We start from the raw sequence: 16,258 nt of genomic DNA on the forward strand, positions 1-16,258 counted from the left end.
TGGTGGGAAGGCAATTAATAGAGCTCCACAGCCATGTTTATAAAACAAACTCTCCTCCTGACCAGGTTCCTGGACAGTGCATGGGTTTGCAGCTTCGAGGCAGTCCTGCCATCCTTGCCATGCTTGCAGGACATGAAGGACTGGAGGGCACTGCCAGCCCCAGCCCATGCCAAGCACCACACTGCTGCAAAAGGGTGGAGGGAGAAGGGACATCATGGGACATCATGGGACATCAGGGCAACCCCTCCCCCAGACTGTATTTTCTGTTTCTTCTTTTGCCCTTCAGAGCCAGAAGAAGGAAAAATGTTTTTACAGACTGTACCAACATTTGAAGAGCAGATATCACAGAATCACAGAATGCTGAGGTTGGAAGAGACCTCCAAAATCATCCAGTCCAACCTTTGACCAACACCATCATCTAACTACTATACCATGTCCATAAGGACCAGGTCCAAATGCCTTTTAAATACCTGTACATTGAGGAAAAAACAAACCAAAACTCAACAGCTACCAGGATGCTTCTTTCCCAAGGTGAAGGATGAGAGAAATCTTGACTCACCTGAGTCCTGAGCAGGTGCTGATGCTGACTGAAGAGTCTGGGTACCCTTGCACATTGCCATGGTAATAGCAGTGACCCTGATGGCAAAAGAGAAAACATTTCAGTACACAGGAAAGCTCTTGGCTCTCTTCTCAAGGTTTCCAAAGCTGGTTGGGGGTGGTGGCGTTTTTGTTTTTTCATATTTTTTTCTTTTAAAGAGGATCAAGAGTAGTTAAATTACAGGACTGACAGCCTTTTTGTGTGTTATTTTATTTCAAGCTACAAAATCGAATGTTTTATAAAATTAATCTGATGAAGAAATCAGCTGACACATTTTAATACTTCCTCTAGACAAACATATTTTAAGTTCGTTTCCATTTACAGATGTCTAGAGGAAGTAGCTATGCATAAGGCAAAGTATGAAAAAAGCCAATCCCAAACCCATAGCTTGAAAAGAGAGCAAAGGAAGGGAAATGGAAACAGGTTGGAAAGGAAACTTTTTATTGAATTACCCAAGTGAGTGGCTGCATGTTATTAAGAACAACCAAGAAGAAGAGGGTCTTCTATTTGGAGAGGCAACAATCCAGTTTCATTTTGCAGCTAGGTTATTGTATTTCCTTAATAATTCACTGCTTGCAAAAGGCACCCCCAACACAGCTACTTTCTCAGCCCATAAGCATATCTGTCTGGAATCAAGGTTAATTTTATTGTTGACTGAAGGTTTTATTACACTGCCAATTGTGTGAGGGGCTGGGAAGCAATGAGTGTTTTGTGGCCAGCATTTCTTTACTCAGGGTTCCTTTGAATGCCACCTGGAAACTGAGAACACTGTTATAAAAGGTCCCTATCTTATTAGTGCAAAAAGAAGTTATCACTCATGCTTCAACCTGTCATCTCTCTCTGCCTTTTTACTGCTTGCTTCAGTCACATTTGTCTAGCTGCATTAATTAACCTTTTCAGTTTGGGGGCATGTTTTCCACTTAAAAAGCTTCACATAGCAGACTTCTAAAGACTACCTTGATTTTGTTAAAGAAAGCAACAGCCATGAAAACTCTGGGGGAGATGAAGTAATAGAGATACGAATTTTCTGCAAAGAAGTTTATACCAGAAAAAAATATTTGTTTGGAGCATTTATCCAACATGAGTGACTGAACACAGACCAGCAACATGTGACTTTCCAAATGCAAATCTCAGTGGCTTTCCTCAGTGAAAGACATGACACAAACAGAGTCAGAGTATTTTACTCTTGGGTATTTTTAGCATTAGTAGTCATAGTCAGTAACAGCAAGGATAAAGCCACAATAAAAGGGAGGAAGTCATAGACTGGATTTTTGGGAGATGATTGCTTCAGACACAATTGCTAGGGATGACAAAGCTTTCAGCAGGAGTGTACCATTTCACTTGATTTTTATATTATCAGCCACATGCATCCAGATAGCAGCCACAAGAAAAAACAACAGCACTGACTCTCATTCTCTGACCCTGGAACACTCCAAAACCCAAACCACTTCTTCCTCACTTCAAGCAAGCAGAAGGCAGAGGTGCAGCTCAGAGCTCTGAAGAATTCAGTCTTTGGGGTTTAGCATCAGCAGTGCTCAGCACATCCCTCTGGGAGCTGGTACCCAGCCCCACACAGCACAGCTGCCTTTATCTCAGACTGAATTCCAGCCAGGGCTCTGCTTTCCTCCCTCTCCACATGCAACTTGTCATTCGATTAACTCTGAGCTCCTTGTTGTGGCCCATTTCACACCAGCTCAGGGAGCCACAGGCTGTGTGATGCCAAAGTTCCAGCACTGAAAATGTAAACTTATCAGACCATGGCCTGCAATTGGGCTGGGAGAAAACTGATTTCTAGTTCAGTAACTCCATTGAACTGCAGGATTACTTTTTTTTCTCTCCTATCAAATCTCTCTATTCCTGAAGACCAGGACATAAAATGGATGACCCCTTAAAAATAAGTAATTACCATGGCTGATTTGTTGTACCTACAACAGTACTCTACCTACCTTTACTTGAGATTATTTAATAAATACCAGCTATGGATAACCATAAATTTTTCAATTTGCCATCCATTCAATAACCTGGATACTGACACGTGGGCTGGAGAAAACTCCCCCCATGACAGCTCCACAAGTCAGACCTCCAAGCAGAATTTGACTAAGCAACTTTTGGAAAACTGGATTTGGTTTCAGCTACAGACTAAACTGATGTCCTCAGTGAAGAAGAGAGAGATATATATAGACATCAAATAGGAGAGACTCATCCTTTTCAAACCATATTGCAGCATCTAATGAAAAATGAATTCCCTGATGTCTCAGAAAGTATTTCAGGCAGCAAAAGGCACTGTCAGAGTTCATGATGACTGATTGCCACTGTGAAAACTGCTGGTTTTCTTTAGCCAGGGAAAGCCTGGCTATCATTAGCTGTACCTATATTCATGTTAATGTAGGCTAATGTGTCCAAAACTTGTGTGCTTCATTCCTTTTCTTTTATTTCCTTTAGGAGTCTATACAGCCTTCCTGTTCCTAAACCAAATTACTATCTTCTACTAAGCTGACTTTGAAGGAGATATAAGTATCCAGCAAAAGAAGAAAACACTGAAAGCTTTCAAAATGATTGCTTTACATGGGAGGGCTGGGACAATAATGAAGATGCTTTTTCAGGAGGAAGATGTTATGCATAGAAATAATGCCTTCAGCTGAGAGCAGCCAAGCCATTACGGATGGGAACACAAAGCATGATGCCTCCTCTGACAGTATCAATAAATAAGTAGCATAACATAACAAACACTTCACAGGACTTAGGCAGATAAAAGATAAACTTCATAATTAAAATTGCTTGCTGCATTGTTTCTAACTAAGGCTTTTATACTGTCAGAGGACAAAAACATTACTGCCTTACAGTAGGTTTTAGTTGTGTAAAGCAGCTTTTATCTACTGATTATAACAAGGCCCATATTAGCTATATTTTATATATATATAGAGACAAATACATAGAAGTAAACACACACACATGTACCATAGAATCATAGAACCACAAAATGGTTTGGGTTGGAAGGGACCTTAGAGCTCATCCAGTGCCACCCCCCTGCCATGGTCAGGGACACCTCCCACAGCCCAGGGTGCTCCAAGCCCCATCCAACCTGGGCTGAGACACTGCCAGGGATGGGGCAGCCACAGCTTCTCTGGGAAGCCTGGGACAGGGGCTCAGCACCCTCACACCAAAGAATTTCTTCCCAATATCCAATCTAACTCTCCCCTCTTTCACCTTGAAATAATTCCCCCTTGTGCATTTGCAAAACTCCCTCCCCAGCTTTCCAGTATCCCCTTCAAGTACTGAAAGCTGCTATATATTTATATATGTATAAATATATATAAGGACTATTATTGATTTGTTTTGAAAGTATATCCATAACAGTCTTATGGTCTGGTTTAAAAAAATAAACTCAAAGAGCCAACCCCTTCTCTCAACCTGATCCGTGGCTTCCCTCGTGTGGAAAGACACCCAAACCTTCAAGACCTTCTGTACTATGGAAATCATGTATCTATGGCTTCTTTCCTAACTGAACCAGGATTTTCTCCATAACTGATCAGCACTGGCTGCATTTATTGTAAAATGTTAATGGGTGCATTTCCCAGAAGCTAAATAAACCTTACAGATTTTAAAAATCACTCGATTGAAACCCCACAGCTTGCCTTTAAAGCCTCTCTAAAAATTCACGTGTAGAATCACAGCAGACAAAAGGCAGCCATAAGAAAAGATGACACATGGAGCTGTTTCATCCCATGGCTCAGATCCTGGCAGCTCTGAGCACTTTGGGTTTTAGGGCTGCAGCATCCTCTGCCCACGCAGCACCAACCTTACCGTGTGATTGCGTGCGAGGACCACGTCAGTGCCATCTTTCAAATAATGTGTTTCTGTGAAGCTGCTGGCTAGCAGGCCCCTGGAACAAAAAAAAAATAATAGAGCTGTTGTGATATTAAGGCCACATCACCTTGACTTTGTCCTTCAGCTGTTCTGTTTGAGACAGCTATCAAAAGCAAGCAGCAGTCATCCAACTACTACCGGGGCTGCGTGCGAGGTGAGGAAAAATAGAACTCCCAAACCCAGAGCTGCAGTCAATGAACATTTCCTTCCTTAACTGTGAAAAGACTACATGTTTCCTGACTGCTTTCTCTGCCAAATGAGGTCTGACTGTGTGCCAGCACATCTCAGTCTTCAATCTTCCATGTAATTTTCAACACATATAACATTAAACCTGAAATGGAGACCTTTGGAGTGTTGCTCAGTAATGTCAGGGTTTGCAAAAGGAAAATGTTTTCCCTCTGCTTCTTCTTTACTCTAGAGTGTTGTCTTCATTAGCAAGTGACCACCCAAAGACTAGTTTAGCTCTTGGTAAATGAAACAAACTCATTCCATTGACACTCAAGGCAAAAGACTGCAAGAACATTACAGAATTTAGAGTACTGGATTTATTCGGATCCTCTGGCAAGGATGTTCATAAAAACAACGTGAAATGAGGTATCAGGAGATGGAGAAAGACCACATCTGTGATGATGAGACACTTTGTTCTCATTCTCTCTGCACTTCCCCTCCTGCCTTCAAAAATGACAAAGTCTTCAGCTTTCAATTACTGTGGAAATCTCCAGAGAGGGGCATGTGTGTGACAACTGTGAAAACTTTCCTTTCTGTAGCAAACTCATGGAATAGGGAAGGCAGCACCTGCCTGTTAATCTGTTTTTCAACTCCCCATCTAAAGAGCATTTCTAACAAGGCCAGAGGGAAGAATACATATTCACTTCTACTCCTAACACAGCTGCTAAGCTCCATGCCTCAACACAAACCTGCTTGAGACTTGACAACTGCTTCAGTGAAATCCAAATGCACAATATAGAGGAAAACAAAGATAAATGCCACCATCACCTTCCCAAAACTGGAGTTTGGACTATTGAAAATCTTTGACATAACATTTCATAATATTCAATGCTACTCCAGACTCAGGTTTCTCCCTGGGTTTGTTGATTTGACCAAACCAGATCCTTTCCTACATCTGAAGATGGTTAATGTTGCTCTCTTGCACTGATACTAGTGTGAACTTGTCCACATTCTCAGTATGTATTTCTTGCACTTTGTACAAACACTAAAACTAAAAGATGAAGAAAAATTTAATTTTCATCACCAATTTATTAGCATCACATTAATACCTGATGGCTCAGACACAATCTGTTGTGCTAGGAACTGTGCAAACACCAGAGAAGAAATCTATCTAGAAAAGCCTCTACTTTAAAGGTAGAAGAAAAAAGAAAAAGATGAATGAAAAAAAAGACAAAAAAACCAAAACATAGAAAGATGAAGGTAAAAATGGGTATTCAAGCACAGATTCTCACTTCACATTTTTCATTCTGGAGTTTCATCAGTCTATTAATAGACAGCAAATGTTGAAACACTGCAGCATTGGGTAGGTTACACAAGAACTGCTCTGGATCTCAGCTACCACCACTCCTAGAGGAGGATTTGGTTGCCCAACCAAGCATCCAGTGCTGATTTATCCATTCTGCCACCCAGCTCTGGAGGGACAGCTCAGGTCCTCTGTGGTGTCTCAGAGGGCCCTTGACACCAACATTTATCTCACTTCTTGTGCCTGCAGCCCCTGGAAGTCCTGTCTGAAACAGAGTCTGCTGCATCTGTGCTTCCTACTCTCTTGTTATCACAAAGAGCAGGAGCTTTCCTAATTATCATTATTATTTATATGAAACCCCTGCTAAGCTCTGTGCTTAGCAGACATTAATTACCTTTCTAAAGACCCCATCACTGTGGAAGCCAACAACGTGCAGTGCACTTTTTAGAAATGAGATTTAGCATAGGATACCAGAGTGGTTTTTATTTAATGAGAAAAAAATACAGGCAAAGGGTTGGGTACCTGCCACAGCATAAAGGCAAAGTGACGGAGCAATACAGTGGCTTCATGCTCTGCTGTCTCCAAAGTGTTTGACAGCAGTGATGCTAAAGGTGACCTTTCCACTTCTGTTCATTCTGCCTAGGGGCACAGATTTAGAAAATATTTCATAAACTTGTTGGTTTTAATACCAAAAGGGAGCTCTGTGATCAGCAAGCTGACCTGCTGCATTCCAGAGGTCGTTTTACTTGAATTCATGTCCTAGCACAATGACAGTGATGGAACCACTATGGAGAGCCCTTCTCTAGGTCTCCCATGATGGAGAAGCTATCAGAAGCCAGGGAAATTTTTAGCAGTCAAGCTCAATGTAAAATCACTGTAAAATCACAGAACTTTGGATCTAGATTGACTGTCAAGGTCCAGTTTCCAGACACTGGGTCTGATTCCCCTACATTAAATCTCTATTTTCATTTGACTCTTTCATGGACTCACAAAAGTGAGGAAATACAGCAGGGAAATCACATTCCTGGTGTAGCCATCATCAGTGTCCCTATCAGGAGGAATGTTTGCTGTCTACCCTGAGGAAAACACCACATCAAAATTCCCAGTGTGAGTAATAAAGGACTGGTCAGAGCACCAAGATGATGGAATCCCACCTCATAAAATCAAAAGTCTGCCCCAGTGGAGAGGCCAAAGTAGGATTTCAAATCATGGAAACTTCATGTTATTAAAAAACAAATAATTAAGTTTTTCAGGAGTCTTCATCAACACTTCTGCTGTTGAGTAACTCAGACATCACTGCTGGGAATTCTGTTTCCTTGCCACATCCAGGGCTGGTTTAAGAGCAAGCCAGAGGGATGGATTTTCTCCACACTGTAGAGGTTGGGGACCTCTGGAAAACTTGTAGCCAGGGAGCCCAACAATTTCTGGCAGAGAAAAAAGCTGTTTTCCACACTTTCCAAGTGTCCCAAAGCTGTGCAGCATTGGTGTCCAGGGACAGCCAGCCATGTAAAGACATTTCTTGAAAGGTTTTAAAATCTCAGTGTAACAAGAGCTGATACTCCACAACTGAGTTTGCACCACCTGATGTTCCAACTACAGCAAGAATGATTAACACAGCAAACAATGGAGCCAACATATGTATCTATTAGGTAATTTAATTATCTCTCCATCCCCCTCCCAAAGATATGTGATGTAGCAGCCTGAGTTACATTTCTGGTTTTGACCCCCAGTAAAGGAGATTAATAGTGGAAAGTGAATTAATTTAGATGGCAAGCTACTTAACCTAATTGGATCTATGTAATTCTGAAAGAGCAGGGATCAAAATAACATTACTGGATCACACTGCAATTCATCACCATGTCTGGGGTTTCCAGTGTTGTCAGCCACAGCACTCAGCAGTACCAGATGATTATCAATTTTTTGCACTGCATGAAGAGGCAGAAACAAATGCTAGGGAGAACTCCATCAACTGCTGGATATGATTAAAAAAAAAAAAAAAAAAAAAAGAAGCAGCTGAAGCAACAGCACAACTCACAACTTTCTCATTTATTCTCTGAAAATGAAGTCTTGAGTTAAATTAGCTCTGTACTCAGTCACTGTATTTGTTAGCACTCTGGATGTTTTCACGTATTTCCCAGCACCAAATTAGCAAGTAGAAGCTTGGATGGCCCAGAAAGACAACTTTTATCCTTCCTCAGCCCCTGTAAATCAATAGGAAGTTTACCTGGCAGAGTTGCTGAAACTTGCTCAGGTGTCAAGCAGCTTCCAGTATCCAAAGCCTCAGGGAACATGATGACTGTTACTTAAACTTCTAACCCTCACCTCCCACAACGAGAAGTCTTAGGTGGTTTGTTTGGGCAGCAAGAAAATGTCCTGTTATAAACACATCAAACTTTTCACTGAGTCCATTTAATGACAGGTATGGTAATTTAACACGCTGCCTCTCACTTGCAAATGAGAAAATCAGTCTCTCCTCTCCAGGCACCAATATATTATTTCAAAGGTTATAATGATATTTCATCACCTAGGGAGAGTCAGAAAGACAGAGTTGCAGAAGTTAAGGATGGAAAAAAAAACCCCAGTGGATCATACAGATGTCCTCCTGGAAGCCAAGTACACTGTAGATTAAATTAGGTTCTGTTCAGATGCCAGGAGCAATGCTGACCCCACTGCTTTCCAAGGGAGATTCCTCCATGTGCCAACAGATGTTACTGCCACCCTACATTTCCTGATATTCAACCTTCTCTGGTTTCTCCAACTTGCAGTTCTTTCACCAGCTGAACCAATCCCTATTCCTTCTTGGTACATATATCATGCAGATTACCATCAAATTCCCCCTCAGCCACCCACGGGCCAAGTATAGGATATCAGGCTATAAAATCCCAACAAGAGCTGTGTGCTTCTCAGGCTGGCACTACTCAGGAAAAAATCTCAGCATTATCGAAGTAGGAGCAGACACCAGAGTTTCTCTTGGTGTAGAAATGGGTAGACAAAAGGTCAAGGAGGAAATCTCTTTCTCAGAGCACACAGGACTGGGTTTGGATCTGCCTTTTAGGAGCATAGAATCCCAGACTGGTTTGGGTTGGAAGGGACCTTAAATATCATCTACCAGAGAAGCTGTGGCTGCCCCATCCCTGGCAGTGTCTCAGCCCAGGTTGGATGGGGCTTGGAGCACCCTGGGCTGTGGGAGGTGTCCCTGACTATTGGCAGGGGGTTGGGAATGGATGAGCTTTAAGGTCCCTTCCAACCCAACCCAGTCTGGGATTCTGGGATTCCATGACTTCTTAGATCATGGCAGCTGCTCCACCTGCATCCATCATAAGAAGCTGCTGGTAGTACTTCCCTTCTCCTCAGGTATGAGCTGTTACTCTTTCTTGTCCTCCTGAGTGACAAAGTGCCTGGTTTCTCCCCCATCCAAGTACCACCTCACCCTGTTATACAAATTCTAATTACAAGCCCTTGGCCTCTGCATTTTCTACCTCGCCTACACATGGGGTAGAGAAAGAGAATGAAACAGGCACCTGAACCTCTGCATCCTGACACCACTGTACTCCATTAATTCTAAAGCATCCCAATTCAGGTCATTTTGACTTTCATCCTGCAATCAGTAGTTATTTCTTCACTTACTGTATTCCTTCACAGACACATCCTGTTATGCTCACTGCAGCTGCAGTGGTGGCCTCAGTTCAAGGACCTCCTGCTCTTCACAAAGGTGATACTCACAAAGGTGATATTCACACAGATGTTTTCCACTTCTTTCTCCTTGCAAAATAAGGAGCAGAGCAAGGATAACGAGTTTCCCATGCACAAGCACCTGGCTTTACCTTATTCACAAAACCACCACCACCTCTTCTTCAAACACGTCACTTTCTTTCCCCTTCTTCAATTATCTAAAGTGATTTGAAATGCTTTTGGACCTTTTCCCAGTGAATGTCTCCACAATATCCTACCTGTTCCACTCCACTGGGCTGCCCCAGCAGGGCTGCAATGTCATAACTGCAGAACCCAAGAGGTAGAATTTTCCAGAGCTTCATCAGCACCACAATTTGGAGGAAAAAGAGGGGAGTAAACCAAAACTGTCATAGCTAGAAAATCAGCCAAGTCCCCAAAGTTTCAGTATTAACTATGGTAGCAGCTTCTGACCTGTTTCATGTGGTCAGTAAGTAGACAATATGAGTTGATCACACATTTGAAGAACATGTCTCTCTACTTCTACCCACTTTTTGAGGGGGAAATTCATATAATCCCAAGCCACATTCAAATCCTACCCCCATCCCCTGCCCATGAGGATCTGGCACAAAGAGAGCAAATTTTCAGAAACTCATGCTACATGGTTCAAAGCAAGAGCCATGCTCTGGGCTGTCCCTGGGCTGGGTGTTGGGACACAAATCCTCTCCTTGAGAGCTGCTCTCTGGTGTGCTGGAGAAAGGGGGACCAGAGGGACCAGCATAGCTTTTGAAGCCTACCAGCATCCAGTCTGCAGAACCAGTCACTACCTGGAAACCAAAGAACAGCTGAAGCAAAGAGAGCTGAACAACTAAAAGGGAGAAAACCATCTCCCGAGCTGGCAATCACTGAGTGATTGAAAGCTTTCTTGTTTCCTGACTGCTTGGAAAATAAACCATAAATCTCACTGCCCCAAACTTCCACAGAAGAAGATTGAAATGAAATTAAGCACATCAGAGGCCCCTCATGCTGTTCCAGGCTGTCAGTGCACACCCTGCAGCCATCACTCATTTATTTTTATGCCAACCATTTGCCTGCCCAAACTGTAGCATTTATTTCATCATTCTCATTCCAAAAATGTTAATGAAGAGACCACTGCTAACCAGTGTTGCAGTGAAAGCATGTTCACCCTTGGAAGAAAATAAACAACATGTTTTCCAACCAAGCAGATGGGTAAAAAGGAGTTCTCTCCCTAAAATAGTTTGAGCTTGGCTAAAGGTCTCCTCCTGCAGTGCTGGGTCCAATTCTGGAGTCCCCAACACAAGAAGGACACGGAGCTGTTGGAACCAGTCCAGAGGAGGCCCTGGAGATGCTGGGAGGGCTGGAGCAGCTCTGGAGCCAGGCTGAGAGAGTTGGGGGTGTTCAGAGAGGAGAAGAGAAGGCTGCAATGGGGAGACCTTAGAGCACCTTCCAGTGCCTGAAGGGGCTCCAGGAAAGCTGGGGAGGGACTTGGGACAAGGGCATGGAAGGATGGGATGAGGAGCAATGGCTTCAAGCTGAAAGAGGGGAGATTTAGACTGGATATTAGGAAGAAATTCTTCACTGTTAGGGTGGTGAGACCCTGGCCCAGGCTGCCCAGAGAAGCTGTGGCTGCCCCATCCCTGGAAACTTTCCAGGAGAGGTTGGATGGGGCTTGGGGCAACCTGATCTAATGGGAAGTGTGTCTGCACATGGGGGAGAAAGAGAGAAACAGCAGCAAGGTCCATCCTGTCTTTGCAAGAGGACTTGGAAACCTGGCAAAGCTTCTCCAGCAGAAGAGGGAACGGAACCACCTCTGTGAGCTTGGACCAAAACTGCTCAGAGGGGCTCAGCTGGGCAGCAAACACCTTCAGGAAAGGCTCTGAGGTTGTCAGCTATGCAGAGGTGACAGCCCTTACCAGATAACTGGGTTTTGGTAGAAAAAATACAGTTCTGTACATTCAGGCACACTGTTAGCTGCTTGTGTCCAAGCTACTTTACCGTGTGAGCTGTATTGAGTAGTTTCAACTCAGAGTGATGGCAGTGGCTGTGGGTCCCTGAAATAACGTGCCAGAAGTAAAGCATTAGGCTGGAAACAACCATTGAACTGCTACACCTCTGAAGTAGCTGTGGCAAAGATCAAAAATAATGTGAACAGTGAGGCTGAGGGCTGAACCCGGACAACTCCAGGCAACGCCGTCTTCTGAATTGGCTTTGGCCAGACAAAAGACTAACACAGCCCTGAAACTCCTGGCTCCCCTTCCAGGGATCTGTTCCTCGGGTGACACGACTGTGGTTTCTTCTGAAATGCATATTTCCTATTATTACACTTCCCCTCAAACTCCTACAAGATAATTTAGGGGGAATTTTCATTTTTGGTTGAAGGTTTTAGTCTTGCATGCAGAGCACAGATGTAGGCAGCACAGTCAGGGCCGTAAAATTGCAGCTCAGAAAGATTCCCTAGGGAAGGCTGGGAGGTTTCAGAAGCTTCGAAGGACATACATCAGAAGTGGCAGAAAAAAGAACATTTTACTGCATTCTTTTTCTAGCATCACAGTGCTGCCTTTCACAAACCAGCTCCTTTATGGTTCCTGTAACACTTCTAGGATGGCGTCTTCTCATTACGTAGGACGTTTGGAGATAGAGGGCTGGAAAGCTGTCAAAGCCCATTTGAAATGTTGCATTCAATTAAAGATGTCATTTTTAGCTGAGGAAAATGATGCCGCCAAACAGATGTCACTGGGCACAGTCTCTGACAGGCCTTGCATCTCAGCACTTCCAGACTAGGACAGAAATCTATTTAAAACATCCAAAGAAAGTAGTCCTAGCGTGGAAGCTTTATGAACACAGAAAATGAAGCAGTTCCAATGAAAGATCAGAACTTATTAAAATATAGCTAAAAAAATAGAAATAGTGTTGTGGGATTACAAAAGGTCACATGCCAGCATCTGCAAGACTTCCAGAAAGCCAGGCTCTTACACTCATGAAACAGCCAGGAGCCAAGGTTTATTCTCAGACTAACCAATAATCACCCCCTCTCCAGATTTTACTCTCTCGAGTGTGTGACTGCATGTTTGCCTTTGCATTTTTAATTTAAATTTCATTGTCTTGCCATTTCTGCCCCCTCTTTGAAACAGAAACCTGTATTTTTTGATTTTACTAAGCCCACAATTTTTTTTCCTTGCCACGAGGCCGAGCCATTTGCTCTGAGCAGGCTCTGCTCATATTTCACTTGCAGAACACCCCTGACTTTTCCAGAGATGCCTTCATTTCACCCAACACCTCGCTGTCTCTCCCACTAACCTCTTAAAATCCTGGATGAAGAAGGCAGAGACGTGTAGGGATATTTCTGGGCAAAATCTACTGGTCTGCAACTTACAGATCTGGTACACACGTCCATTTAAAATCAAGCAGGTGCAAAAGCCACCAGGCTGGCTGAAGGCCATCACACCAAAGGTTCATGTAGCCCTGTATTCTGTCTCCAGTGGTGGCCAGCAAGAGGGAAACAAATTGTGACAAAAATGCCACATTGCCCCAAATTACTGCTCCTGCTCTGCCTCCAAACCCTTTGTGAGACAAATGTGGGGTCTCTGGGACTGAACAAGAGTGTTCTCACTCTCCCCTGACTCTCTTCCTTCCCAATTAAAGCAGTGAGATCTCCAAAGAGCAATTAATTTGGTAAAACAACAAGGCTGCAGCTGCCAATTGGAGGGAAGGTGCTGAGGCTCATGGCAGGGTATGCCCTGGAGCCTTGCTCCTGTGGAAGTCCATGGAAAAGGCTTGGATTTTCCTGCCTTGCACAGCTTTTCTGGGGCAGGAGAACAGCAGGAAGATACCCACTGTCTCAGAAACCTGTATGCTTTTGTTTGGAGGCTTCTGGAATGAGCATATCCTCCACCCTTCAAGGCTGGGAGATCCTGCCCGGTACTGCTGGGGAAAGTCTGGAGTGGTTTTCTGGAGTGATTTTTCAAGCAAGAGTAGGCAATACTCTCAAGAGGATGATGACTTCTTTCCAACTAATTCTGCTTCAACGTGTGACTTAAATTTGGGATGAGACAATGAAAACGTTGGCAGTACAAACCCCTGGGCACGAGGTACCAGGAGTTTATAGAGTGGAGGCATCTGAGAGAAAGGATGGGGCTTGAAATATTCCTTCTTCTTTTCCTCTTGCTTACCTATTGATTACTTTCCTACACTCCCTGCATTTTAGCTTAGCCACCCATCATCATCCTTCAATTCCCTTTTTTCCCACATGGTTTCTCCACATCCCTCCTTTCATCACCTCTCCCATGCCTGTGTTTGCTACCACACTCCTAGCCTGGAGATTCATTTTTCTTGGTAAGCAAGACACAAAAAAAACCAACACAAAGTTTTCTTAGACAACCCTCAGATCAGGGGGTTCCACAACCCCCTGGCACAGGAGGCACCAAAGTCACCAACTCCAGAAGACATGACCTCAGGGGGATCTCTAAAGGAGGTAAAACACAGATCACCATCCTAGTTTGTCAGGTCAGGCTCCATGGTCCTGTTTTTCAGGCAGGAAAGGAAGAACAGGCAGTGAAATTGGGACACTGGGTAAGGGTAAACTTGGTTTTTAGCTTTTTTCTTTTATTTTTTTCACCTTTCTGCTGGATGCTTCTACAGTAACTAATTCCCTGCTCCCCACTCCAGCATCAAGCCCAAGGTCAGCAACACAAAAGAAACCCCACAGCATCAGCTCCTTCTGCTTTGACTGATTTAGGAACTGATTCATGTCAGAAACAGATTCTGACTTCTTGCTACACTCAAGTTTTTGGCTGCCCCAAGCCTCTAACTTGCTTCTAACCCACTTTGAGGGCATCTCCTTGCACTGAAGCCACTGAAGATACATTGGTAAAGAGTTAGAGAGAGAGAAGGATCAGACACACTGTCTTTCAGCAACAAGACACAAAATTATAATTTTCTTTTCAATTCAAGGAAGTAATTAGTTTATAATAACATTTAACATTTAGTTGCTGACAGAGATATGACACTTATCTCCCATAAGTAATTTTAATTATTCCTACTAACCAAGACCTCAAAACCTTTGTGTAGTCTAAGCTAACAATGCCTTTCCAGATATTTTTGGTTCTACTGTCATTTGAAAAAATTGATGCCTAGAGCAGCAGCATTTATCAAGCTCATTATATACAGATTTCGTCGGAATGACTACAGATAATTAAAAGTATGCTTCATTTTTATTGTAATGTTTCCCCCTCTAACACTGCAAAGGAATTCTATTGTTGCTCAGGGTTTTAGGAACGAATGTAGACTCATCTGCCAGAAAATAAAGTTCCTCAGGATTATATACAAACTATTCATACACACAGACATCAGTCAAAGATGCAGACATTACAGATGCAGACACACACACATATATGCTTTACAGCACTACAAGGATTTGCACATACATAAAACAGTCTTAAATGTGAATAGTTATTTCAAATACACAGCTTCAGTAGTTTGGGGAACCAACCTCTGCAAATCAGCTCTCTCTGAGGCACTGGGCCAAGTTGGACACACAAAATCCCTTTAGAAAATGTCATCTTTATCTATTCCCTACATGAAATACATGCACCTGGTATCCCATCTTCTTACACTGCACAGAATTATTCAGATTTCAATAAAGCAAGTGCTGCAGGGCTGCAGACATGAGCAGAGACATCTTGGCAGCACATTGCTCCATTTTCTGTAGGTGTTACTAACTTAGAAGATGGCCAGAGTGAAGAAATAAATCATTTGAGAAATGGTTGGACAGGATCCTGCAGAGCCATCCTTCCTGAGCTAAGCTTCAAGTGAGATGTTGAAAGTTTTTTAGTGATGTCAAAGCCATTAGGAGACTTCTGAGCTCACTCAGTTGCCTCATCCCTGGGAACCACATCATCCTCATATCAATAGCCTTGGACCAGATGATCCTTGAGGTCTCTCCCAACCTGACATTCTAGGATTCCATGATTCAAAAACTGGATTGCTGCCTCAGTTGCATCTCAGCACAGCACTGAACTAACACCAGTCTCAGTATTTTTTTCCTACTATTCCTGGATCAGGCTATGTGTCACACCTGGAACTGCTATGATCATTTTTAATAATGCTCATATAAAACATACAACTTAATATTTATTTTTTTTACTATCACAGAGTGTGCAGTAATCAGTAAACCACTGAGTCTGACTTAAGTATAAAGCATTGCACCTAGAAACCTTCTCCATTCTGGGGTCCTCAGCAGTATTTCAATTAAACAACATCATGTATGATGAATTTTCCTAGGCACGCCTTTATCAACAAATGCTTCATGTTTTTACATGACTTTTCAGGTTTCTTTGAATCTAAAATTACCCACAAATAGCAATGGCATTAAAAAGCAATTACAGATACAAGGCTTTTTAATGCCTCTATTATAATCCACATTCTGGTAAATCAGAGAGAGACTATTTAATGACACAGGCACAGAAGAACCTCTAATGATTTAGTGTTACCAGCAATGTGAAGGGCTTGGTGAGGTAGTTTCAGACAGAATTAAGAAAGAGGAAAAAAAAATCTAATGTGTAGAATTGGATATAAATATTAGAAAACAGATCTTTATTTCACAAAGGCCATTTCAGTCAAGACAGTTTAGGTTT

At 42.9% G+C, this 16,258-nt stretch overlaps 1 protein-coding gene across 2 annotated transcripts in view; it reads right to left on the reverse strand.

The window, feature by feature from the left end:
- ADAM12 (ADAM metallopeptidase domain 12) overlaps window positions 1-16,258 on the reverse strand; it is a 164,921-nt gene that overhangs the window by 66,457 nt on the left and 82,206 nt on the right. For both annotated transcript variants that reach the window (XM_030453107.1, XM_030453109.1), the window contains exons 4-5: window positions 4,403-4,481; window positions 560-636 (exon numbers count right to left, since the gene is read on the reverse strand). In XM_030453107.1, the coding sequence (XP_030308967.1) occupies window positions 560-636; window positions 4,403-4,481 (156 nt within the window). The remainder of the gene's footprint in view (window positions 1-559; window positions 637-4,402; window positions 4,482-16,258) is intronic.

The sequence above is a fragment of the Calypte anna genome, chromosome 6 (genome assembly GCF_003957555.1).
Source record: "Calypte anna isolate BGI_N300 chromosome 6, bCalAnn1_v1.p, whole genome shotgun sequence".
In the NCBI taxonomy this organism is placed as follows: Eukaryota; Metazoa; Chordata; class Aves; order Apodiformes; family Trochilidae; genus Calypte; species Calypte anna.